Genomic DNA, 26882 nt, shown 5'->3' with positions numbered 1-26882 from the left:
TAACAACAATCTTAAATATTGTTTAGTTTTTGGATGGTTTAAAAAAGCATTTTGTAGGGATATTTTTACAATTTGTTAGACAAAATGGAACAAATCACTGTCATATATATTAATACATAGTTATCACATTGCAACATGAAACCAAATAAACATTCATATTGTTTTAGTTTCAAGTTTTCAATAAACTTGGCCATCGGTATCACATATGTCCTTACTATCAACAACACCAACGTTGCATCACTAATCACCAGCAAACAAATTCTGCAGTAAACCACAAACACATTCTCATCAACAACAATAAACAGCAAAAGATTTCACACAACTGCAGCAGATGAAAATCAGCAGATGCTCAGTAGGACAGACAAAAATCATCACGGTAACATCGCTGGACTGTGACCACTGAGGTAGCAAAAATAAAACCTGAAGAATTTCAGTGGAACTCATCAAGTGACACAATCTTCAAACTGGTTCTCAATGTTTCAAACTTGTTTCCACCTAGAGCTTTAGTTAAAATATCAGTTTTTCAAAGCTCTGTTGGCACATACTGAATTACCAAATATTTTGCTAGTAATACTTCACTCTAATATGTTTGGTTCTTGCATGCAAGACAGGATCAGCTGCTAAAGCACTAGCACTTTGTTGTCATACCACAGAATTGGAGGAGCTGTAAACTGTAATCCCAGTTCAAAGGAAAGACTCTTCAGCCAAACAATCTCAGTAGCTGTACGGGTTAGGACCCTATATTCTCCCTCAATGCAAGATAATGCCACTACTTTCAGCTTTCTAGAGCACCATTGAGTAAGATCAGGACCTAGTTATAGACAATACCCTGTGGTGGATCTGAAATTTGTAATATCGCTCGTCCAATCAGCATTCTGACTGTAACAGAGAGCTTCGTTTAAACACAAGACCATGAGACAGGCTGTGTATTTTATATTGGAAGTACTATTAGACAACAAAGCATTGGTAATGGGAGATTTTGATCTTGTTACCATAGGATGTTTATTTTGGTAAAAGGTATGCGGTTGGATGGGTAAATTTGGATAGATCTACAACTAAGTTTGTATTTGAAGAATTAAAGGGCCGGATTTTTGTGGTTTTAGAAGAAATATGAGGACTGTCTATGTCAACAACACGATCAACTGTAGAAGGTGAGGGCCAAGTAGGAACTGATGTACGTGAAACTAGACTGGTGTTTGAGGATATTGGTAGAAGAATATGGTTAGACAAACAGTGTAAGGGAAGAGAGACAGAAGGATGCTTGAAATTAGATGAAATATCTTCGGTTTGATGCGATGCAGGGGCATGAATACACTGATCTGTTGTGTTATTAATTAAAGCAGGAGATGATGATGCAGAAGAAGATACTCTAGGAAACCAAATGGACCAAGGAGAATTATGTTGTGATGAAAGATCCTGGTGATTAGAAGAACAGATTACAAATTCAGCAGTATCAGATTTTAGACACCTAAAAACAGAATCGGTTAGGAAAGAAAATTCAGACTCATCAGATTTGACACTTTTGAGTTATGTAAATCCTACTATTAGGGGCCTAGCACTTGTACCGTTTATGGAACACCCTGTAAACACACACTTAATGGCGTGAAACTGAAATTTCTGCGTATGATTAGGTCTAAGAAATGGATAAGCTGCACAACCAAATATTCTTAGGGCTGAATAATTTGTAATCTTTTTTAAAAGTATTTGGAAAGGGCAAGTACACACTAGGAATGAAGAAGGCAATCTATTAATCAAATTTACAGCTGATTGAAAAGAAGACCACCAATATTTCAATGGAAAACCAACCTTTGTGAGCAAAGTTAGACCAGTGTCTACATTTTCTTTCAACTTTGCCATTTTGAGGGGGAGTGTACAGACATGGGCGTCTTAACAGTATATAATTTTTAGAGGAGGATTGAAAAGTGTTGGAAGGTATAGTAGATGGTGAATAGAAATTATGGGGTTGTAAAGAGAAATTAGCTTTTGATTCCTGTATAACTCCTGGATAAAACTCAAGAACAACAGATTGGGTATTATAATGCACATTAAATAGATGGTAGCATTGCTATTGCATGGCCATATGCCCAGGCTTGCTGCAAAGCTGACATATAACTTTTCCTCTACCAAAACCTCGACCTCTATTCTTCACTCCATAAAACTGAGGTGCATAACCAGGAAAGGTTGGATTTGTCTCAAGGCCATGTTACTGAGCCCAGATGTCCCCAAAAAAAAGGACTAGAATTATTCAGCCCAGGCTGTAGTATATGTTGATTAAAAGTCTGTTGAACGGGAACTGAATTCTGGGGAATAGAAGAACTATGAGCTGCTACAAAGGCCTGAGATTAGCCTTTGTGAATTGCAGTATGGTTCCGTATAATTCCTGGACCAGTATCTACTACACAATGTTGTCCTTGTGGATTTAACAGAAAAGTTGTGTGGGCAGAGCCACCATGAAAATCTAGGACATTACATAGGATAAATTTGATTGGTTTTTCTACCCTAAGTTCATGCCTCTGAAGTAGATATTGTGCCTCCTGTAGGGTTAAAGGAATCATGCCTTGATTCAATCCTAGACATTAAGCTGGCCACTATAGCATCATATTCTGAGCCAAGGCACTCTAAAATGTAATAAATCAACTCCTTATTTGGCATATCTTGGCCATTAAAAGACAACACCTCAGCAAAATTTGTCATCTGTAGTACATATTCACTTATGGACAGATTGTCCTTCTTAGTAGTTTGCAATAGACTCCAAACATGCAACAACTGAGTTTTAGACTCACTAATGAACTCAAGTTCTAAAGTATTCCATATCTCCGAAGCAAATTGACATTTTGAAATCATTCTAAACATACTTTCAGATATAGACACAAGTAACCAACTAACCAGAGCACATAATCAGAATTAGGTTTTTTACATATACCGGAACTAGAGTCCAAACCCTTTGATTGTGTGTAGTAGAATGGAGGTGGACATACTGAAGATCAGTCCAATGATCTTCAAGATCATGAGCTCCGATTGTGAACAATACTTGTGATTTCCATATTGGAAAGTTGGTTCTTCTGATCTTTGGTGAGATTGCTTGCAGCACAGAATTGAAGACTGGCTCAATTTGGAATATCTCTCATCTAGGATTTCACTCACTGTGGTCATATTAGCAGAAAAGATCAACCATAGAATATAGACATTAGACTTCTATGGCTTTGATACCATGAGCAGAAAACAGCAAAAACTTCTTCAGAGAAAAAATCTGAATTTCATTCACTTAATGAAATTTCATGCTATAGCATCTATTTATACAATAATCCAAAGCATCTTATGGCCTTTGATCTTTACAACAGAAAATAGAAACAAACACCAGTCACCTTCAGATTGAATCAATGACAGCCAGCAACAAATTGAGCATAAGGCTACTTCTATTGAGAGAGAGATTTTTCTCAACTCTTCTTTACTAAAGCAAGTGAGAAAGTGCGTTTTGGCTTAGTCCAAAACTTTCGGTTTTCCATCACTTTTCCTAAGAAGATCTAATCACATTGTTTATATATTAAATAACAGTTTTACAACATTCATGATAATAATCAAATAAATTCTCATTTACAGCATGTTTATTGAGTTCATCCCAGAGATGATCCAAAGGTTTTTTTTTTTTTAATTTCATCGTTAAATTTTCCATGCACATAAGTTGTTTAATGTGGTCTATAAAATATTGTAGACGAAAATGCAGTGGCAAGACAACATTCCACCAACATGGAACTATCATCCATTTAACTGAAGTCTAGGCCAACCCTACATTGTTCTCAGTGCTTCAAATTCAAGGTAAAACTGTCATTTTGGTATATTACCAAGTACTTCAAAAACTCTATTTATGATCCAATGTATGAAGCTATGAGCTTACCAGTAGGCCCTCACTTGCAAATGTTTATGGCAAGTTGTGAAAATGGTAAGCTTCATCTCCAATTTTCAGCCTGAACGTAGAAAATCAATATGTACAATGTTTTCAGCCTTAACAAAAAGAATAAAAAATCAATAATATACATATATCATATCATACATTTTGAGATGTTATGGAAAATTTAAAGAATAAACTCTCATTCTTCTTCAAACTTACTATTTCAACCTATAGATATACAATAATATTTTATGCAATTACAAAGTATAAACAAATATAAGTACAAACACTAACATATCATCATGCGATTAAAAGATTTTAAACTAGAAATAAAGTAGTACTCAATCACAGAATAACACATCAATATTTATACTTGTGTATGTAACCATTGTCACTCAAATCACCTAATCTTATTCACAAAATTAATAATTATTTGTTATGAAATGATAAAATGGGGAAAACATAAAGAAGAAGGAACACATAAACAAAATTAAAAAAAGAGAAAATTTCCGAATATATAAAGCAAATTAAACAAGGAAGGTATGTAATTTACCTTTGAAAAAAGTGATTCCATCCTTTGCCTTTGCTCTCAAAATCGCTTTGTTACATGATCAATATTTTCTTTAAAAATAAAAAATAAAAAAATGTGCAAACACAAGAAATATAAGAACCAAATAATGCATGATAAAAGAAAGAAATTAAAATGAATAACATGAGAAAGTAAGGTATATAATTAAGAAATGATTCCATTCTCTATCCATGCTCTAAAGTATGAGGCTCAACCTCTCAATCCAAAATTCTAATTGATTCATTTAACATCTGTTCCACTTTAATTTCGGGCTTTGTCAACATAGGTTTTGTCTAAGGATATTACAATTGTATTTTACTAACTACAAATTTTGTGTAAATACAATATTAATATCTACTGTAATCTGAAACATTTATGCTTAGAAAAAGGTGTTTGACAATTCTCCTAATTAATAACCGTCAAAATCTATTTAGATGCATATAAAAACTATAAGAACCAATTTATTAGAATATGGAGACTGTTGCAGTAAATTCAAGACATGAATTCAAAACAAATGAAAAAGTAATGACTAATACTCTCTAACTTAATAATGTTTAATATATCTCCGAATGCATGGTATCACATTCAAGATTGAGTAATATCATATGTCCTAAACGGGTACAAACATGTTGACGTGTCATTTTGTGATTGAATGATTCAATTGTTTACTAAAATTACTCAATTATATAATGATTAATACTCTCTAAATTAGCAATATTTACAAAAATTAGACTCAGTTTTCTTTTTAGCAAACCTTTGAAACTTATCATATATCATCGATATATTAATCCATGAGATCTCTATATTTATGGAGAAAAACACCCTACTTGAATATTTATCAAAAAGAAATCTATAGGAAAATGGACTGTAAACTATTGTTGTGCTAATGTTTAACAATATTAGCATTACTACCACCTTTAGATTCCCATTAAATAAAACGATCAACATATAACTTCTCAAACTTTTGAAGATAGGATATAACTTCACAACGTATTGGTTTAATTTCATATAATTCAAACCTGATATTGAAGATTAGTTTATCGACTAAAAGATGAAGGGATCTCTTTAATAAGTTTAGAATAAAAAATGTAAAAAACCTCAAGTTTATTCAGTTTTCCAATTACTGATAGGTCAACCAAGTCCGAACTATTAATATATAATATTCTAAGAATTGTAGGATATTAAAGTGAATCAACAAATGTCTTGATGTAGATTTGTCTCAAGTCTAAAACTTTGAGATTAGTCATTTCCTTTAAGAAATAACTAGAGACTATCAAATTTTTATTTCCCAACATCAATAAAACCTACAAATTTGGTATCTTCTATTGCCTCATGAGTATCTACAAACCACCTCAAACCTATCAACTATCAAATCAAAGCTTTAATAGGAATATTATAATCCTCTGGAAGTAAGATACAAAACAAAATAAAGTGATTTTATCTCCATAATTTCTAGATAATTGACGCTTAGGCTCCCGTTAATATCCCAAGTATAAAGTGTGAGACTTGAATTTCATATCGAAAAGATGGGCTTCTGTTAGGGGTTTTATATGACTTCAAACTCCCAAATCTCAACAGCTAGCGTTTAAGGTATAGTTCTCCTAAGGTTCATATCATTTAGTATTGGTGCCACCAACATGTCTCTCAATACTAATCATGTGGCACAAGTGGTGATACCATCATTGTAGTACTTACTCGAGGCAAGCATGGAGCTAGTGCATAGCTTTTTCGTGTGGGCCACCGAGACTGTAAAGCATGGTGGTTTGTTAGAATCTCAAACACAAGACATGAAACTTGACCAGACATATCGAAAAGTATGGGCTTTTGGTGTAAGGTTTACATGACTTTAAACACTCAAATTTCAACAACTAGCTTTTAAGGTATAATTTTCCTAAGATTCATAACAATTCTAGAGGGAAAAAAACATTTCTCTCCAATCTTAGGATGCTTGTAGGGCTAGAAATTTCAACTTGTCATATTGTGTGGCTGCACATATGCTTGTTCTTACCTTTTAAAGCTCCTGCTATTGTCAAAATTGCAAAGTGGCGATTCCCCATGTTCAATAACCACTTCACTTCCAATTGAGTTAATATCAAAATTTTCAACACTCAAGCCCATAATCTTTCTAAAGAGTTCCCAAGATTCTGGTTTAGATCAAGTTTCATATCTTTTGGCACTCCATTTTGTTACACACATGTTTGAGAGGGGATTAAAATATTACAACATTTATGGGCAATCCCAACAAGAATACATAATCTTACATAATTTAATTATTTCCCAAATATCATCTAATATTATGAAGACCCACTTCCCATTTTTTATTCTCTTCCACAAGAACTTGTTCTTGCTAATTCAAAATGAGTCGAAAAAGAAGTTAAACCTAACATGTTAGCAATTTTCCTTGAATTTTTTTGATACAATTCAAGCAACAAAAACGACGTTTAGGATAGGAATATCTGAAAAATCCTTCTGGAATGGAATATGAAATTTCATGATTTTGTGTTAGATTTAATTAACAACACTCAATCAAATGTAACAACACTCTTAAATATTGTATACTATATTGATGGTTTAAGAAGAATTATGTAGGGATATTTTAACAATTTGGTGGACAAAATGGAACAAACCAATATGAACTTTAAATTAAAAGTGTTTTTTGTCTAGACCTAATCATCCAATTTAAAACACTGAATTTACCATATTTCCATACATGCCATTATAAGGAAAAAAAATTCTCTCTAAACTATTGGTGGGGTGATGTTTTCACATTTGGAAATTTACAATATTCCGTAAAAAGAAAAGATTATTTACCTTATTATCATGAATATATTAAGAAACAAATAAATATACCATTTTTTGGCAATACACATGACATTGAATCTTTGCCATAATTTACCTTTAATGTAATTTCTATACTTTAAATTGGATTTAAAAATGAAAACTTGTACACAAATAATATTTATGATTCAATATCATAATAAGATACAGTTACATGCACCTAAAGATGTTAAATTGAGCATATAAAAACATTAATTTAATTTGAAAATTTTTTGAATGCTCGGTTATTTCCTTGTTACAAGATCATTTGCTAATGTGTTAGATCAATGATTAATGTATTCACAATGAAATGCAGATATAATGTTGTATAAGAAATGTCTTGGAAAGGAGTATGAATATCTACACTCAGTATGAAAAATGCAATCATCTGGGTATATGAAGCAGTATATATTATGTTTTCAGCCTAAACATGAAGAATACAAAATCAATTTCAGTTTAAATCGATCCTCTTCATATAAAATTGATGTGATCACAGGATTTCGTTTACAATATGTTATGCAAATTTATAATTGATGCTACCAAGTTACAGTTTTATCCTACAAAATATTATATTATATATAAGTTTGATTATGATACATAATATTCCAACGTATAGGATTAATTAGTACAAAGATTGCAATAATAAATTGTATAATCGAAGAAAATTTTATCACAAAATTTGAAATATGAAAGTATAGCAGGATATAATTAAATTAAAATCTACTTCATGTTAACTCTTGTATTATACGACTCTCATGATATATTATTTGCAATATGAAATGATAAAAGCAAACAAAGAAAGGCATACATAAAACCACTATATATATGAAATAAGAAAAGAGAAATGTTGCAGAACACAACAAAGTAAATGGTAGGAAGAAGGAAGGTACTTAATGTAATTTTCGAAATGAATGATTCCATCCTTCGAATTTGCTCCGAAGGCTGTTTTTTCTTTTATAACATGCTTCAATGTTTCAAAATCACAGGCAAACATACTATATAGTTAAGTTAATTATGAAGATATATTATCGTCATTAGAAAGAGGAAATCAATATGCATAGAAGCAACACTTGTAAATATGCTTGATGTGTTTTATGAATCCAAGACTTAGATTCACTATGTTATGACATCTGAGAAGAATATAAATCATTTATTAGAAATCACTTCAAGGGCGATAGTTTTCAAAAATTATCATAAAAGTATTACAATTACAAAGAGATTTTCTAGTTTTTGTATTCTATATTTAATGTTTCCAACAACAGTTTTTTATCACATATTATAATTTTGTAAGTCAAATAAAATGAACAAAATAACCATTTTATTTCCATTAACAAATCGAAATTATTTATTTTCAAATAATTATGTTTGCATGAAATGAATGATTCCATCCTTGGAATTCGCTCCGGAGGCTTTTTGTCTTAAGATAATAACTTGAGTATTTGTTTCTAGACCCATTTGTGCAATTTAAAAACTGTGGATTTCAAAGCAACAAAAAATTGTTTTTCTAAACAGTTGGCCTGCTTGATGTTTTCATATTTGAAAATTTACAATACTGAATAAAGAACTTTCTAGGTAAAGACATTTACCATATCATAACAAATATTTTATGAAAAAAATAATCTATCCAACTCATACTCAATCACTTTTTTGGCAATAAAGACAATCCTTATAACTTTACCATAATTAACCTTCTTTGTAATGTCTCTGTTTGAAAATAAATTTAAAATGAAAACTTTTAAAATTTATAAATAATTGCGTTCATTTGTTTTAAATTGTTGACAGCAAAGATGCCATGAGAGGTTGTAAGGGCATTTCATAAAATTCTTATTTTTATACGATGGCTTCTCTTAATGTGCGCTTTAACGTTACATGAAAACCAACCCTAAATACTAATAATCACGTTAAAAACTCCATTTGAATAGTTTAACGGAAAAATTAATTTAAATTCTTGAATAACATCAAAACATTTACCAATCATCTTTTAAATGTCCTTTTAACATGTGAATTTGAGACAGAAAATTTAGAAAACCCATATCAAATTCTCATCTAGGAATCAGGTATATATTTTTCATAATCTAATGTGGATACCCAATAGATTATGAAAAATCAAGACTTGTGTCTTTTACCTTCTCATATTAATTGCAATCACTTTACTAAATATTTCAGCCTACTTGTATTTACATATAAGCATAGAGGCCTTTTGAATGTCATAGTTAACAATAACCTATCTTTTCCTAAGTGTGGCAATTATTTAAGTAAAAGGTATTATGACATGGCTATAACCACTAATCTTATCACCCTAGTATGTTCACAATTTTCTTCCCTTTTCGTTCATTGTTCTTATCATTTTCATGTTCCAATGCTATACAGGTCTTTTCAATTAGTTATTTTCTTTATTTTTTGTTGATCTAATTCTTCTCAAAGTTCAACTGCAAGATTGAAGGTATGTTAGCTTGGGGTTATGGGACTAGTAAAGCACATGAGAGATTGTTATTATTTGTTTTATACTTTTCTCTTTACATTAGTATTTACTTGTATGTATATAATATATGTACTTCCTCCATTAGATATTTAATCTAATCTCTTGATTTATGAAATTGAAATAGCTTTGTTGAAGATGAAACCTAGCCCATAAATGATAGTCTTAGTCTAATATTCCTATATATATATTTTGTATGAATTCGCTAGTTAAACTTGTTTCATATTCATTCTATTTTCTTTTTTCCTTCAATTAACCTCATTTTCTAACTTGTTGGATCAACATAGATTGATCAATAGATAATCTCATTTTACATGTTTGTTAATGTTCAATATTAGATCGATCAAGTCAACATTCTAGATACAATTAACACACACGTGTCATGACATATGATCCATAGATTATCTTTTCTAGTTACCTTATTACACCATATTTAATGTTCTCACGTGGCGATTCTCTAAAAGTTTAGTTTATATTCTTTGTATTTGATTTTTTTTTTTTTACCTTATAAATCCGATGAAATTTTAATAACTCCACCAATAATTCTAGGATTAAATTTGAGTTATTTTGTCGTTTATATGATAACAATGAGTGAAGTTTTACAAGTAACAAAGTTTTCTTTTTATGTGTTCAAGTAACATCGAATAACCCTTAAAAGGTGTTCATTTCCTCTCTAATCCTTCTAAAATTTCAATTGAATAGTCCTTTTCTATTGTCATTTACAAGAATTTTTCAAAAAATATTAATCCATCATCATAAGTTTCGGTTGTTCTTAAGCATCAAGATCAAAGGTTATTTACCCATAAGTGGTTTGCATGCATGAAAGGCCAAGAATTCAAGAATATATCACACATTGAAGACTATATATAGTTCAAGTTATGTACAGTTTAGGAAAAGAAAATTGGAAAAAAGAAAAAAAAATTAATTGAATTGATCACTTTTTAATATGATCATGAAACTGCTGTAAACAGGTTTGTTGAGATTTTACCCGTTTAAATCAAAGTCTAAAACACATACACAACCCCACTAATTTACCTGGGCATTATACATTATCTATTATCCATAACTTCATTTATAAAAATTATTTTTGTCAACCATAATTTCATTGATACTTTTCTTAATTTTGTACTACTAATTTGTTCTTGATTTTGTTGGTTTGCTCTCAAAGTTCACTATGTCAACTGAGTCAGCTGATGTTCATGGAAAGTTTCTCAGGGGGACACAAAGACATATGGCCGAAAGTCCGGTAATAATTGTTTAATCTTTAATTATCTCTTATTTAAGCATTTAATTATAAATTAATTTTAGTTAACTAAACTTTATATATGTAATTGTTGTTTGATCAATCAAACATACGAACAACTGTTTCCAAAGTTATGGAATCTAAGACGAAAAGGTAAATTGTTGAATGATTATTGAACTCATAAAAGGCATACCCTAAGTTTATATTTTCATATTTCTTTTTTACTTTCGGAAATATTTGTTCAATAGTATATAATAACTTTGAGATCTATTATAGATTTTTACTTTCAAATAACATTTAAAATTTTCACTATTACTAAAGTGAGTATAATATTAACTTGTTATGGTATTAAGTATTATAATTGAATATAAAGTTTCTAATAAATCAAAAGAGGTTTAGGTTATCTAAACTGTGGGAAAATTCTTATGTAAGATAAACTTAAACATAGTTTAATTTGATTTAATAGGAGCATGTGGAAAAAGAACCTGCAAGGGAATCCTCCTCCTCATCCTCAGATGGAAGTAATGAACCCCATCCGAATCAACCCAATTCTGATCAAGACCTGAATCAATCTGCAACATCAGTTCTTCAAAGGTAAATGCCTCTTTGAATAATACTTGCATAGCTTTGGTTGTAAATATATGGTAAGAACATAGGAATGAACCAATGGTAATAATCAGACAGAAATAAAACATTCTCAATGGACTTTAAAGGCTAGTAAAGTAAGAATAAGGAAGAATATATAGTAGGAATGAAGTAAAAGTAATTTATCATAAATTTGATAGTTGCAAAATTAGTGTACATGTACTTGGTTTCTAGTTTTAACATATTGTAATTAGTCATTGAATTTTGTCTTTTGGTCCTGATTTTCAATTTTGGTAAACTTGGTTCAGATCCCGCATGTCAATTGAACCAAGCACTGAAAATCTTGCACCTTATGGCACTCTACAATTACAGCCAGCAGGAAATTTGCACCCTATGTGCACTTTGGCAACATCATCACAACTCTTTCCTCCAGGAGGCTTGGTATGTCTTGCTGTGTCAACTTAACACGATAAACTAATCACTCTGCACATAGTGAATATACCTATGATACCAAACTATTGAAGATAAATTCTTAAGATTAAGCATGATTAGGTTGAGCCATCACCAGAAGCTGGAGTGTTTCAACCACTAAATTCTCAGCAAGCCATGGATATCAGCAATCAAAATCAACTGAGCTCAAGCAACATTTTCTATCATCTTCCCACACCAAATTTGCCAGCAGACTTTTGTTTGGAATCTTCTTCCAGTACCAGGTCTCCAGTTCCTCAGATTCAGCCCCAACAACCTCAAATACCGGTGATCATTCTCTATGCCAATTATTATTGTCTTATTTCAGGGTAAATTTTATAGTAGGTGACCTTCTTTATGGTGCAGTCTCTCTAACAAAGTTCAGAAGAGGGTTTTTCAAATATTAAGGATTCAATGGAGGTTTTCAATGAATATGCAATTTTCACATGCCTTGGACTTAAGTTTTTCTTGGAGAGGTTACTGAAATTTTTATCATTTATAAATTGTTTATAAACTAGCTCTATTTTTTTTATTCATGGTTTGTACAGAGAACATCAGGAAATGGCAATAATGAATATCCCTTCATGAGTACACAGTGCAGTGACAGGAATGCCCAGCCTCAAATCAACATGCATGAGCACTCTTCCTCTACATTTGGGTATTTGCATATGTTCATGTATAACATATACTATATGACATAGAAAATTAATAGTAGATCTGCATATTCATTACAAGTATGCATGTGTAGATGCATGTGTGACTATTATTACATAAATAAATCTGAATATTTTAAATCACTTAATCATTGAACTTAAAGATGATATGTTAGATAAAATAAGTTCATTACTTACATTTGATTGTTATATACATACTCCAATATTTTCACATCCATGTATGAAGTTTTTGCGAGTATAGCTTAAAAACTTATTCAACTCTAGGATGCTAACAATTATGAACTTGAGCTACTAAGTAAATTTGTCAAGTCATGGTTTGGGTAATATTAGCTTATCTGAAATCACTTCAACAGCAACAACAACAAATTACTTACCAGCTATAGTGAATAAATTTAGAAATAGACACTAATTTTATTTTTAATGATTAGGCCACAAGAATTTAGCTTCCAAGGCTTGTTGGGTTCAGCGATAGGATCGGCCAACTTTTGTCCAAGTGGGGTTACTAATGCACTTCAACTAGCAATTGTGCCTCTTCAAAAGGTAACTAAGCATACTCCATTTTGCAACTACAAATATATGGAGATAACTAATATTTTTACAAATTTGTTGATAGAAAACGGAATTAGCACTTCCTCTTCAATCAGATGCCATAACAACCAATTCAAACTGCAAGGTATTGTTTCCATAAATCCACACTCAAATTAAGTGGTTTGATGTTATACTTTTTCATCCTAGCTTCATCTCTAGTTTGCTTTTGTACACCAAAAGTTCCTAAGGAACTCTAGCTAATTTGCATATGCAAAGTTATAACAAGAATTGCTCTCTATTGACAAAGATTTCTATAAATCCCCCAAGAGACTATATCTAATCACATTGCTTATATATTAACTAATAGTTACACAACATTCATGATAATGATCAGATAAATTCTCATTTACAGCATGTTTAAAAAGCGCTCACCCCAGAGATGATCTAATGGTTTATTTGTTTTATTTCATTGTTTAATTATCCGAGCACATACATTGTTTAATGTAGTTTACAAAATATTGTAGATGATAATTCCATGGCAAGACAACATTCCACCAGCATCAAACTTTCATCCATTTCAATTGAGTCCACTAGAACAAAGCATCCTAGGCCAATCCTACAGTGTTCTCAATGCTTCAACTACATGGTATAAACTGAATCAATCAATAAATATTATATTTATTTAAAGCAACCTCATATTTGCTTTTTATATTAGAATAAATATGACTGTCGTTTTCACATATTACCAGGTACTTCAAAAACTCTGTTTATGATCCAATGTATGAAGCTATTGGCTTACCTATAGACCCTCATTTGCGAATGTTTATGGCAAGCCGTGAATATGGTAAGCAAGATCTCCAATTTATAGTTCATTGCATAATTAAAACATTTTAAATGTTGACGACATTTATATATCTCTACTGTAGTTTTTAGTTTAATTTTTAGGCCCATTTTAAAATCATATGATATGTCCTCTCCCAAAAAGAAGTTTCTAAATCAGAAAAAGCATTGAACCTGTTTTCCTATGAAATTAGTTAGCAAATGATTTTTCATAAAGAGTTTTAAATGACTTTACCAAAAGCACTTATACTGGAAATTTCAAACCAATTTTCATAGAAGCATTGTACGCTACACCCTTAACCATTATTGTTATCATTGTAACAAATCTTAAGTGTGCTTGGAAAATTATCTACAATTATGTAAATTATTTTTGTTAGAACACACATTTTTAAAATATATGTGAATAGTTCCTTCAGAAGCACTCTATTAATTAATATAAAGTCTGCTAAATGTTTATCCACCTCAAAAAATATGTTTCTGCTTAAGTCAAATACACAAAGTCTTTTGGTCATTTAGAAATATTATAGCATACTTTCAAACTTATCTTACTTATTTTGATTATCATGGATAGGTGGACATTGATAGTCAGACTCAGCTGCAGGACTTTGCTTTTTCAATAAGTTGGGCCATCAACTTTATAGACAATTGGATTTATTTATATATACTATGGCCTCTTATTAGGAACTAAAATATCTAAATAAGGCCATATCTTTCAAATTTTAGTTTTATAAATTGTGTCTTTATATTACTGTGCTCTAAGAAATGAAACTATCACAGATATGGCGACTGATGCTGGCACAAATCTTTGTGCTACACTATGAAGTTATTTCTGAAACTAGATTGCAGTTCTTATTCTTGTTTTAATTGCTTTTAGTTATTTTAGGCTCATGTCTTTTAAATGTTATAACTGTTGGGTTGGGTATGGATTGATTTGATGTGACAATTGCAGTTTTCTATAATAACATCTTCCAACCAAAAATATAATTCATATAGTTGTTACCATCAATGCAATATTCTTGGTCCAAATAGCCCAACTTCTTATCAAGATATTATCCATTTTGGACACATAATCTATCATGGTTTAGTTTTTGGATTTTATAACCTAAAATATATCTTCATAGCATTAAGAGCTTATAAGTTATTTAACCAATATAATCTTAGTATCCCTAAGCAATGTGGGATGTATTTACATACCTAACATCTCTATTGTGTTTTACTAATATAGGATTTGGCCAAAGATATCACATTCACCCCCCTTATATGACTTATTCCCACCCAAGGTTTAATGAATTCCTAACTTCCCACTCATTAAGTTTAAAAACCTTAAATACCCGCTTATAGGTTGTTAAAGTTAACGAAATCCGTTAGTTATAGAAGTAAAATTATCATTTAATCAATGATATTAAAAAAAATTTATCTCATTTTCCTTCCAAAACCCTAAAAGTTAACAATTTCCCTCTAAGCTTAAGTTTTGAGAAATTACATTTTTTCCCCAAGGGTTTCAATAGCTTTTCTGGCAAATAGCCACCTTCTCCAGCCCTCTCCTGGCAAAGTCTCTCCCTCTCCAAAGAAGGAAACCATTCATCGAAAAAACTCACTAAAATATTAAAACTCTAGGGGGAAAAATACAACTTTTTAAAACTTCAGCTTGGGAGCAAATTATTAGTTTGAGGGTTTAAGGGAAAAAATGAAATAAAGTCCCTTTTTTTTTTTAATATCACTGATTAAATGACAATTTACCTTCAAAATTAATGAATTTTGTTAACTTTAACACTCTATAAATGAGTATTTGAGTTTTTAAAACTTACCGGGTGTAAATTTGGAATTCACTAAACCTAGGGTGGAATAAGTCCTTTCGCCTTTATTAACAAATCAATCAATTCATGAATAATGCTAATTTTATAACTATATTTTTAAAAAAAAATATTTGTTTAGATTTTATATACAAACATGTCATTACGGTGGAACAAAGCTACACAATGCAAACACTTAACTTAGACAACTTTTATAACTTTTGCTTCTTATTCTAACACATAAAAATGAATTGTAATCCTTCCAAAAGCTAATCTATATAATAAATCTTATATAAGATTCATATAAAAAATAAATTAAACATTAATGACTTACCATATTGCAAGGAAATTTTCCAACAATGCTTCTTTCATTACCCCAAAGTCCTTTTTCAATAACGCCTATGCCTCCTCCAATAGTAATACTCTAACAATAATAATCACAATTGTTTAATTTTTCTTTTAGAGTGTTTAAGTTGTTGGTCGAGTGAGAATTTTAAAGTATGACTCCAAGATCAAAGTTAAGTTCAAAAAATTTATCACCCTTAATATTCAAATATTGAAAATATATCTCATCTTCAAAAATGGAATTTGAGATAATTTTAAGATTCAAATTATATCTCACCTTATTCAAAAATAAAATTTTATCTCTTATCATACCTATTCAAATCACATCTCATCTTCTTCAAAATGGAAATTGATGATAATTAAAATTTTTATCCTTAATATTCTAAATATATCTCATCCTTTCGAAAAAATAAAAATTAAGATAACTAAAATCTTATCTCACATCTCTTATTCTTATCTCAAAACAAAATTTATCATATTTAAAATAAATAAATGATAATACTGATACAATAAATACTAGATATTACAATTCTTCCCTTTAAAAAATTTCGTCCTCAAAATTAATGTCTACTTCAAGCTTCAAAGAGTTGGGGATACTTCTCTTTTATTTCAAACTCTCACTCCCATGTGGCCTCCTCTATTGAGCGATTTTTCCAACACACCTTCACCAATGAGATAACTCTAGTTCTCAGAAATTGCTCCTTTGTATGAATGATTTTCAATGCTTGCTCTTCCTATGACACATCCTCTGAGATTTGAACTGGTTGGTAGTCTAGCACATAGGAAGTGTTAGGTAAATATTTCTTCAAAATTGAAATATGAACGACATTGTGAAGCCTTAAAAAGGCTTGGTGGCAAGGTCACACAATATACAACCACACAACCCTTTCCAAAATTTCAAATGGCCCTTTAAACATAAGGCTTAGCTTGCCTCCCTTCCCAAACCGAAAAATTTCTTTCCAAGATGATATCCATAAAAAAACAAAATCTCCAACTTCAAACTCCAACGGTCACCTACAATGGTCAACATATCTTTTATGTCTATTTTAAATTATGCAAAGTCTTTCTATAATCAACTTATTTTTATCAAATGTAATTTGAACAAGCTTTGGTCCTAACAAATTTCTTTCTTCAACTTCATCCCGAAAAATACATGATTTGCACTTACGACCATACAGAGCTTCATAGGGAGTCATTCCAATACTAGAGTAATAAATTGTTATTATAAGCAAAGTCTATCAACGGTAAATCGTCTTCCCAGAAACCACCCAAGTCCAACATACAAGCTTGTAACATATCGTCAAGGGTTTAGATGGTCCTTTTTGATTGACCGTTTGTTTGGGGATGAAAAGCAATACTAAAACTAAGCTTTGTTCCAAACTTTAGGTGTAAACTTGCCCAAAACTTATAGGAGAAATGTGCATCTCCATTAGACACAACAAACTAAAAAAATCCATGCCATGTCAAAATCTCTTGACTAAATAAGTCAACTAAATGGAACATATTATCAGTGGTTTTCATTGCTAAGAAATGTGTTGATTTAGTCAAACAATCAACCATTACTCAAACAAAATCATATCTTTTTTCAAAGGAGGTAAACCACTCACAAAATCCATCGTAATATGGTTCCACATCCATTCAAAAATGGGCAATGGTTGTAGAGGTCTTTTGGGTCTCTAATGTTCAATCTTTACTCGTTGACATACCAAACATTCAGAGACATATTCAACAATAGCATTTTTCATGTATCTCCATCAAAAGTTATTCTTCAATCCATGATACGTTTTAGTTTTCCTTGGATGAACGCTATAAATAGACTCATGAGCTTCACTGAAAATTTTTCTTCACAAATTATCAGCATTAAGCACACATATCCGTTTTCCAAACCTCAAAATATCATTATTAGGAAATCTGAACTTTGGTTCATTACCTTTCTTTACTTCTTCAACAAACTCTAATAATAATGAATCTTTCTTTTGAGCCACTCTAATCCTCTCGATTAGCATTGGTTGTTCCTTCATATTCACCAAGAAACCGCTTTGCCCTCACAATACTACCCTAATACCACACTTGCTCAAATCATCCAAAATATGCATTTGTGTAGAAATCAAATGCGTTTTACCTCCTAATGACTTTGCATTTGAGTAAAAATCAAATGTGTTTTACCTCCTAATGACTTTCTTCTAAGAGCATCAGGTACCACATTCGCCTTCCTAGGATGATAATGAATATATCAATCATAATCCTTCACAAGTTCTACCATCTCCTTTGTTTCAAATTCAACTCTTTTTGGGTGAACAAATACTTCAAGCTTTTATAATCAATGTAAATATCACAAGTCTTCCCATAAAGGTAATGCCTCCAAATTTTTACGACAAATACCACATCTGCCAATTCTAAATCATAAGTTAAATAATTTCGTTCATAGTTCTTCAATTGCCTAGAAACATAGGCCACCACCTTTCCAAGTTGCATTAACACGTATTGGCAAAACACAGGAGAGATATTGGATGTGTACGTGCATCCTATATTGTTTGGGAATGCTAAGAAAACACTCGTTAAATGGTCTATGAGCTTCTAAGAGAACATTAAAAAAATTGTTCTTTATTTCATTCTTTCACTTATTTATGTCTATATTTTTGTGCTTATTGTTAACTTGGAGAAAGGTAAAGTAAAATTGTATTCACACTGTTTACATTTTACAATCTGGTTTAAATAGAAAACTAGATGCCTAACTTCTAGGTGTATAAAAGGCTAATTACACAATTTATGCTAATCTATTCTATTATGGAAAGAACTAAAATAGCAAGTAAATTTCTGTCATATCTTTTCCTAAAAAACATGAGATCTGGTCAACTATCTTCTTCAACACTCCCCCTCAAGCTGGTTTGAAAATATCTCTCATTTCCAGCTTGGACACCAACTCATCAAATTGTCTTCTTGGAAGGCTCTTCGTAAGAATGTCTGCTACTTGTTGTGCAGTAGGCAAATAAGTCATGCATATCTGTCCTTTGTCAATTTTTTCCTTGATAAAGTGCTTGTCAATCTCCACATGTTTGGTCCTGTCATGCAGGACTGGATTGTGAGCTATAGCGATGGCAGACTTGTTGTCGCAGTATAGCTTAATTGGAGAAGTTAACTTGATATTTAGGTCTTCTAATATCTGCCTCATCCAAAGACCTTCACAAATGCCTAGGGCTACTGCTCTATATTCTGCTTCAGCACTGCTCCTAGCCACCACATTCTGTTTTTTGCTTCTCCATGTAACTAAATTCCCACACACAAAGGTGCAATACCCAGATGTTGATCTCCTATCTGTTATGTCTCCTGCCCAATCTGCATCTGTGTAGATATCAACCTGAAAATGTCCATTGTTAGCAAAGAATAGACCCTTACCAGGTGTCCCCTTTAGGTATCTCAAAATTCTCACTACTGCCTCATGGTGTTTCTGACCTGGTGAATGCATGAACTGACTTACCACTCCAACAGCAAAGGTAATGTCAGGTCGTGTATGAGCTAGGTATATGAGTTTCCCTACCAACTTTTGATATTGCTCCTTATCAACTAGTTCCTCAGGTGTAGATGCTTCCACTTTCAGATTAGGTTCCATAGGAGTTTCAGCAGCCCTACAACCAAGCATTCCTGTTTCACCCAAAAGATCCAGTACATATTTCCTTTGGCATACTGAAATCCCATGTTCAGATCTGGTAATTTCCATGCCAAGGAAGTACTTCGCCTCTCCTAAGTCTTTAACTTCAAATTCCTTTGCCAGCAACTTCTTAAGTCTGTCTATTTCACTGTCATCATCTCCTGTTAGGATAATATCGTCAACATACACAATCAAGACAGCTCGTTTTCCCTCACTAGAGTGTTTAACAAATAGGGTATGATCTCCCTGACTTTGTCTATACCCTAGTTTTCTTACTACTTCTCCAAATCTCTCAAACCAAGCCCTTGGTGATTGTTTTAGTCCATATATGGACTTGATTAGTTTACATACTCTCCCCCTGCCAACTAAATGCTCAAAACCTGGTGGTGGTTCCATAAAAACCTCTTCATCTAGATAACCATTTAGGAAGGCATTTTTTACATCTAGTTGATGCAATGACCATCCAAAATTTGCAGCTAAAGAAAATAGGATTCGAATTGAGTTTACCTTAGCCACAGGTGCAAAAGTCTCTTGATAATCAAGACCATGTGTTTGTGTAAATCCTTTAGCTACCAAACGTGCTTTATATCTCTCTATGGACCCGTCAGCTTTACATTTGACAGTGAATACCCACTTGCATCCCACTGCCTTTTTTTCTCTGGGCAATACAACACTTTCCCATGTGTTATTCTTCACTAGTGCATTCATTTCCTCCATGACTGCCTCTTTCCACTTAGGACACTCTAACGCCTCTTGTATGTTTCTAGGAATAGAAAGATGAGAAATTTTTGAGGTAAATGCTTTATGTTCACTAGACAGTTTGTGGTATGACATGTATTTGGCTATAGGATGATTAGTACATGATCTAACACCTTTCCTAATAGCAATTGGAATGTCCAGATCTGTGTCAAAAACTTTGGTATTGTGCTCTGTATTTGACTCTGTAACTGTTGGACCAGAATTAGTTTGAGAGGAAAAATTTGGTTCAATAGTAATAGAGGGATTACCTGTGTTGTGTAGCTCCAGACCAGGTTCCATGGGGTTAGCTGATTGACTTTGGCCTTGAGTTGAAGGATGGTCTCTATTATTTTGATGTCTCCTTCTGGTGTAAACCTGTATCTCGGTTGTAGGGTCCTCGTTTAGTACCTGTGATGTTGTATCTCCCCCTATAGTTGGCAAATTTTGACTCAGAGAAATGGTCTGATCTGTAGGGTTTATTTCTATGGGTTTATCCAAAACACTAGGGAGATGAGGAAGATAAGGCACAGGTGAGCTAGCACCAGTACTGGTCTGATCCTGGAAACTTTTTCCAGTACCTGTTCCAGTCCATGCAGCTTCATCTTCAAACACCCTGTTATACTTCTCCCCCTGAAGATGATTTTCAAAAAATGGTTGTCGTTCAAGAAATACAACATCCATACTAACCTGTATTTTCTTAGTTTTAGGATTAAACACTTTGTACCCTTTTTGGTTAGTTGCATAGCCTATGAAAACACATTTTTCAGCCTTAGGAGCAAGTTTTGATCTACCCACATCTGTAATATGCACGAACACTGTACAACCAAAAACTTTGAGAGGTAAATTTGAGTGCAATCTATTGTCTGGAAAGAATTCCTTTAAACAACTCAAGGGAGTTCTATGATTTAGGACTCTAGAGGGAACTCTATTAATCAAATATGCAGCTGTTAGAACTGCATCTCCCCATAAATAATGTGGAACATTCATAGCTAGCATGAGGGCCCTACTAACCTCAAGAAGGTGTCTGTTTTTTCTTTCTGCAACCCCATTCTGTTGAGGTGTATGACCACATGAAGATTGATGTTGAATGCCTTTTTCAAGTAAAAATTGTCCTAAAATTTGATTGAAGTATTCTTTACCATTATCGGTTCTTAGAATACTAATTTTGGTTTGAAATTGTGTTTCAACCATATTATAAAATATTTTGAACAATTGTTGAACTTCTGATTTTTGTTTCATTAGATACACCCAACATAGTCTAGTGTGGTCATCAATAAAAGTCACAAACCACCTTTTGCCAGATAAAGAAGTGATGTTACAAGGCCCCCAAACATCACTATGAATCAAATAGAAAGGTTTTGAAGCCCTATATGGTTTTGAGTTGTATAACTGTCGGGTACTCTTAGAGAATGAACATATATCACAATGCAAGTACTGATTTTTTAATTTCTGGAACAAAACCGGAAATAAAAGCTTTAAATAAGGAAAACTAGGGTGACCTAACCTATAATGCCAAGTCATTATTTGCTCTCTAATTGAGAGAGAATTTACATCACAAGATAACCCTACTGCTTGATCTTTTCCTCCAAAATAATAGAGCCCACCATCTTCTCTAGCACTGCCAATCTCCTTCCCCAAGTTCCTGTCCTGAAAAACACATTTTTGAGGTGAGAAAATGACTAAACAATTGGAGTTTCTTGATAGCTTGCTGACTGACAGTAAATTACAAGACAGATTAGGAACATGCAAGACAGATTCTAAGGTGATAGCGTTAGAGATTTTAACAGATCCTTTCCCTGCTATAGGAGTGAAGCTACCATCAGCAAGTCTGACCTTTTTGTTACCAGGACATGGAATGTATGTGTGGAATAGAGAAGACATGCTTGTCATGTGATCGGAAGCACCTGAATCAATGATCCAAGGTGTGTGATCGGTGAGACTCAAAAAACTGGTAGATAAATTACCTGTGTGGACAAGAGAGCAGTTAGGAGTTGATGAATGGTTTACTAGTTTCAGGAGCTGATCTATCTGTTCCTTTGTGAGAGACACTTGTTCTGCTGAATTTGCATTAGGGAAACTCCTCTCCCTCGCCTTCCAATTTTCTGGTTTGCCGTTTAATTTCCAGCATGTCTCTCTTGTATGGCGAGGACGGTGACAGTAGTCACACCAGACTTTCTTCTTATCTTCTGGTTTGCGAGCAGCAGCTTTAAGAGCCGTATTTTCTTGTGAAACCAGGGCTGAAGTTTCAATAGAAGCAGGTACTGGCTCCTTTTTCCCTAACATAACAGACCGTCTACTCTCCTCCCTTCTAACTTCTGCAAACACCTCATTTAGAGAAGATAAGGGACGTCTGCCTATAATGCGACTCCTAACTTCATCAAACTCTACATTCAAACCTGCCAAAAAAGAATATACTCTAGAATTATCCACTTCCTTCTGATAATGAGCTGCATCAGAAGGATCCTTCCAAGTATAGTCTTTAAAAATATCCAGCTCCTGCCATAACCTCTTCATTGCTGAGAAATACTTTGTCACAGTCTCATTTCCTTGCTTTAATTCTCCAAGTTTCAGTTGCAACTCATAGATCTGAGATTGATTTCCCAGATCTGAGTACATTTCTGTCAAGTTATCCCACAACTCTTTGGCTGTTGAATATCCTAAGTAGGTTGCGCTTATATCTTCCTCCATAGAGTTGGTAAGCCACGCCATAACCATTGAGTTTTCTGCCTCCCAAGTTGCATATTCTGCATCCTTCCTGTCTGGTTCCTTCTTTTCACCAGTCAAATACCCAATCTTTCCCCTTCCACGAATATACAAGCGGACAGATAATGACCAGCGATGAAAATTGTCTCCATTAAGTTTTAAATTGGAGATTCGGACAGTATGTTAATCGGTTTGATTTGACTGGTTTTCTGGGTTAGTTGTCATTGTGGGGTCTCAAAAAATAAAAGAAAAAACAGCCTAGATCTCAGAGTTGAGAACCTAGCTCTGATACCATGTTAACTTGGAGAAAGGTAAAGTAAAATTGTATTCACACTGTTTACATTTTACAATCTGGTTTAAATAGAAAACTAGATGCCTAACTTCTAGGTGTATAAAAGGCTAATTACACAATTTATGCTAATCTATTCTATTATGGAAAGAACTAAAATAGCAAGTAAATTTCTGTCATATCTTTTCCTAAAAAACATGAGATCTGGTCAACTATCTTCTTCAACACTTATACATTGCTGTCATATGTTTCGAATAAGCTAAAAAAGTATTAAACAAGATGTCATTATATGGAACCAAGATTTTTTTATTTTTTTTCTTCACTATTAATATCCAAATTTCATATTTAAATGTATTTATAAATTTAATACACAGGGTATGATGCACCTAATTACAGGGGAATGATAGATACATTAAAAAAATTACAGAAGGATTGATTTCAGTATCTTAATATCATGTCTCAAATACTTATTAATCATTTTTTGTTCAAAATCATAAAACAAATTACTTTAAAAACTGCCAAAAAAACACAATCTTGAACACAACCTTAGCCCTAAGGTATCAACATCTGACAATAAAAATAGACGAGCAGTTCGAGCATTACCATTTATCTTAAAAGGTGCCCACAAATTCCACTTAACACTGGATTGATCTCTACATGCCTCCACAATTGACCCGCTAGCTCTTTTGCCTGCCCCCAACACAGAAAAATTTTCAACAAAACAGCAACAATATCCAAATTTTTAAAAGAAAGTTCTCCAGAATGAAAAACAACATAAATTTTGAGTGGGGACACAAACTTCATAAGTGCAAGCAGTTCCTGAAGTAACAGATTTTAGTATAATTGTTTAAATAACTGAAAATGAGAAAAACTTAATAAAACCAAGCATCTCTCTAATATAAGATACAAGTAGTAAAAACAATGGTCCTACAATAGGAATAGCTAAATTATATATGATTTCCGTTCACCTGAAGTCAGGTGAAAAATGGCATAACATTGAGTAGATTACAGAAGCACCAGAGAAAATGATGTCTAAAACCAGGATAGAGAAGAGATTATCGTGTGATGCCCCAACCACAGTCATTTCATCCAACTGCTCCAAAATTTACTTTTGATATACAACAAATTTTCACCAAAAGTCACGACAAGAACAATAACCATTGCTAAAATGGTGAAATCTCAAGGAATCTCTGACAATGATCTGCAACCCAACAACTTTGGCGATGAACTTGATGGTATGATGACAGTCCCCACATATCCTCAAGTTCTTAAACACTCGAATCGATGATTCCCCATTTACATTGAGTATTGCAAAAGCAACTGCAAGCTTCTCACTGTGGTTGCAAAGAATATCCTCCTTCTCTTCCTCAATCACATCTTGCAAAACAAATTCAGTGTTGGGCATATAACCTGCTAACCTCATTTTCTCACTCATTTCATCCAAAAATCTGTAAAGTTCACAATTTTGCATACTATTCCTATCACCAACAACAAAAGTGTAAACTTTATTTCTCACTTGGACCCAACTACAGCCCTGTGTCTTCAGGACGTTCCTATCTCTCATCATTTTTCTCGTTTCTGAAGCTTCACCCCAGAGTTTGGCAGCAACAAAAATATTATACAACAATACATAATTTCCAGGGTTGTCTGGTTCAATCTCAAACAACCGTGAAGCTGCCTTCCTTCCCAGCTCAACATTTTTATATACTCTACAAGCACCAAGCAATGCTCCCCAAGCACCAGCAGTTGGTTCTTTGGGCATTCTCTGTATGAATTCATATGCCTCTTCTAAATGGCCAGCACGACTAAGGACATCAACCATGCAAGAGAAGTGCTCTGCATCAGGTTCAACTGAGTGATCTCTACTCATTGAATTAAAAATCAAAGAAGCTTCATCAACAAGACATGAATGGCTACAGCCAGACAGCACACCAATAAAAGTAAAAGAGTCTGGCCTGATCCCAGCATCCAACATTTCACGGAAGAGGAACAATGATTGTTTCCCATTCCCATGCATTGAGTTTGCAATGATCATTGTGTTCCAAGCAACTGTATCTTTAATTGGCATCAAACTGAAAACTCTCTCTGACAATTCCAAGTTACCACACTTAGCATACATGAAAATCAGGGCCGTTGTGACTTTTAAATCCTCAATTAACCAGTTCCTACAGACAAAAGCATGAATCTCTTTGCCTCCCTTTAAGCTTTCCAAATTTGTACAAGCAGGTAGGACACTAATAACAGTGATTTGATTGGGTTTCAACCCTGCATCTTGCATGTGTCCAAGTAACTCAAGAGCTAATTCATTTCTTCCATTTTGTGTGCACCCAACAATCACCACATTCCATGAGGAAGTATTTGGTTTCACACCTTCATTTCTCATTTGATAAAACAAAGCAAGACCCTTCTCAAATTCCTCATTCAAGAAACATGCGGTTAATATCCCATTCCAAGACACAACATCTCGTTGAGACATGTTACTAAAGACCACCTCAGCTTCCCTGATTCTTATGCAACTGGCATACATATTCACAAGCGCACTACTCACAAAAGCATTACTTTCCATTCCATTCCTTATGACAAACCCATGCATTTGTCTTCCCAAATTCACATCCCTCAATTCAGAGCAAGCAGGTAGAACTGAAGAAACTGTCACTGAGTTAGGCCTTACCCCATTTAAACCCATCTCACGAAAAGCCTCCAACCCTTGCCTCAGTAGCCCACAATTCATATAAGAAGAACACATCGAAGTCCATGAAACCACGTTCTTAACACATATATCATCAAAAACCTGCCTCGCCCCATCAACGTTCCTACATTTCGCATACATATCAATCAACGCATTACTCAACAAGGTATCCGACTGAAACCCAAAACGGATCGCATCCTCATGAACCTCTTTAGCTTTAACAAGATCACTAGCCAAGGCACACGCCTTAGCAACCGACAAAATTAGAATATTATCCGGCCTGATGTTCCTCAATTTCAATGTACTGTAAATCTTTATGGCTTCTTTTGGGAACCCATGCTGCGTATAAGCTGAAATCAAACGGGTCCATGATCGAAGGTCTGGTTGGGGAATTTCATCAATCAACTGGCGTGCGCGCTGTAGATCTCCGGTGCCTAGGAAGGAATTGATGACTTTAAAACTGAGGCCCGGTGGGTGACTTTGGGGTAATTTTGGAAACATATAGAACTTGTTTGTAAAATAAAATACTTTGCTTTGTTTATGGATAATTGAAGCACTTCAGCGGTTGCTTTGGGGCCTTAAACC

At 33.1% G+C, this 26882-nt stretch overlaps 1 protein-coding gene across 5 annotated transcripts; it reads right to left on the bottom strand.

The window, feature by feature from the left end:
- LOC123208425 (pentatricopeptide repeat-containing protein At1g20230-like) lies at positions 1–26882 on the bottom strand. Of its 5 annotated transcripts, none has more exons than XM_044625947.1 (7): positions 24577–26882; positions 24212–24298; positions 16219–16308; positions 11482–11568; positions 4443–4510; positions 3896–3965; positions 1–261 (listed from the first exon to the last, which is right to left on the bottom strand). In XM_044625947.1, the coding sequence occupies exon 1, from the start codon at positions 26796–26798 to the stop codon at positions 24738–24740; it is 2061 nt and encodes a 686-aa protein (XP_044481882.1). In that variant the 5' UTR covers positions 26799–26882; the 3' UTR covers positions 1–261; positions 3896–3965; positions 4443–4510; positions 11482–11568; positions 16219–16308; positions 24212–24298; positions 24577–24737. The 5 variants fall into 5 exon arrangements, with proteins under 5 accessions (XP_044481882.1, XP_044481881.1, XP_044481879.1 ...); XM_044625946.1 differs by lacking the exon at positions 16219–16308 and adding an exon at positions 2979–3143; XM_044625944.1 differs by lacking the exon at positions 16219–16308.

The sequence above is a fragment of the Mangifera indica genome, chromosome 2 (genome assembly GCF_011075055.1).
Source record: "Mangifera indica cultivar Alphonso chromosome 2, CATAS_Mindica_2.1, whole genome shotgun sequence".
Classification (NCBI taxonomy): Eukaryota; Viridiplantae; Streptophyta; class Magnoliopsida; order Sapindales; family Anacardiaceae; genus Mangifera; species Mangifera indica.
Note: the sequence above shows the minus strand (reverse complement) of the source record. Positions and strands in the feature narration are given on the sequence as shown.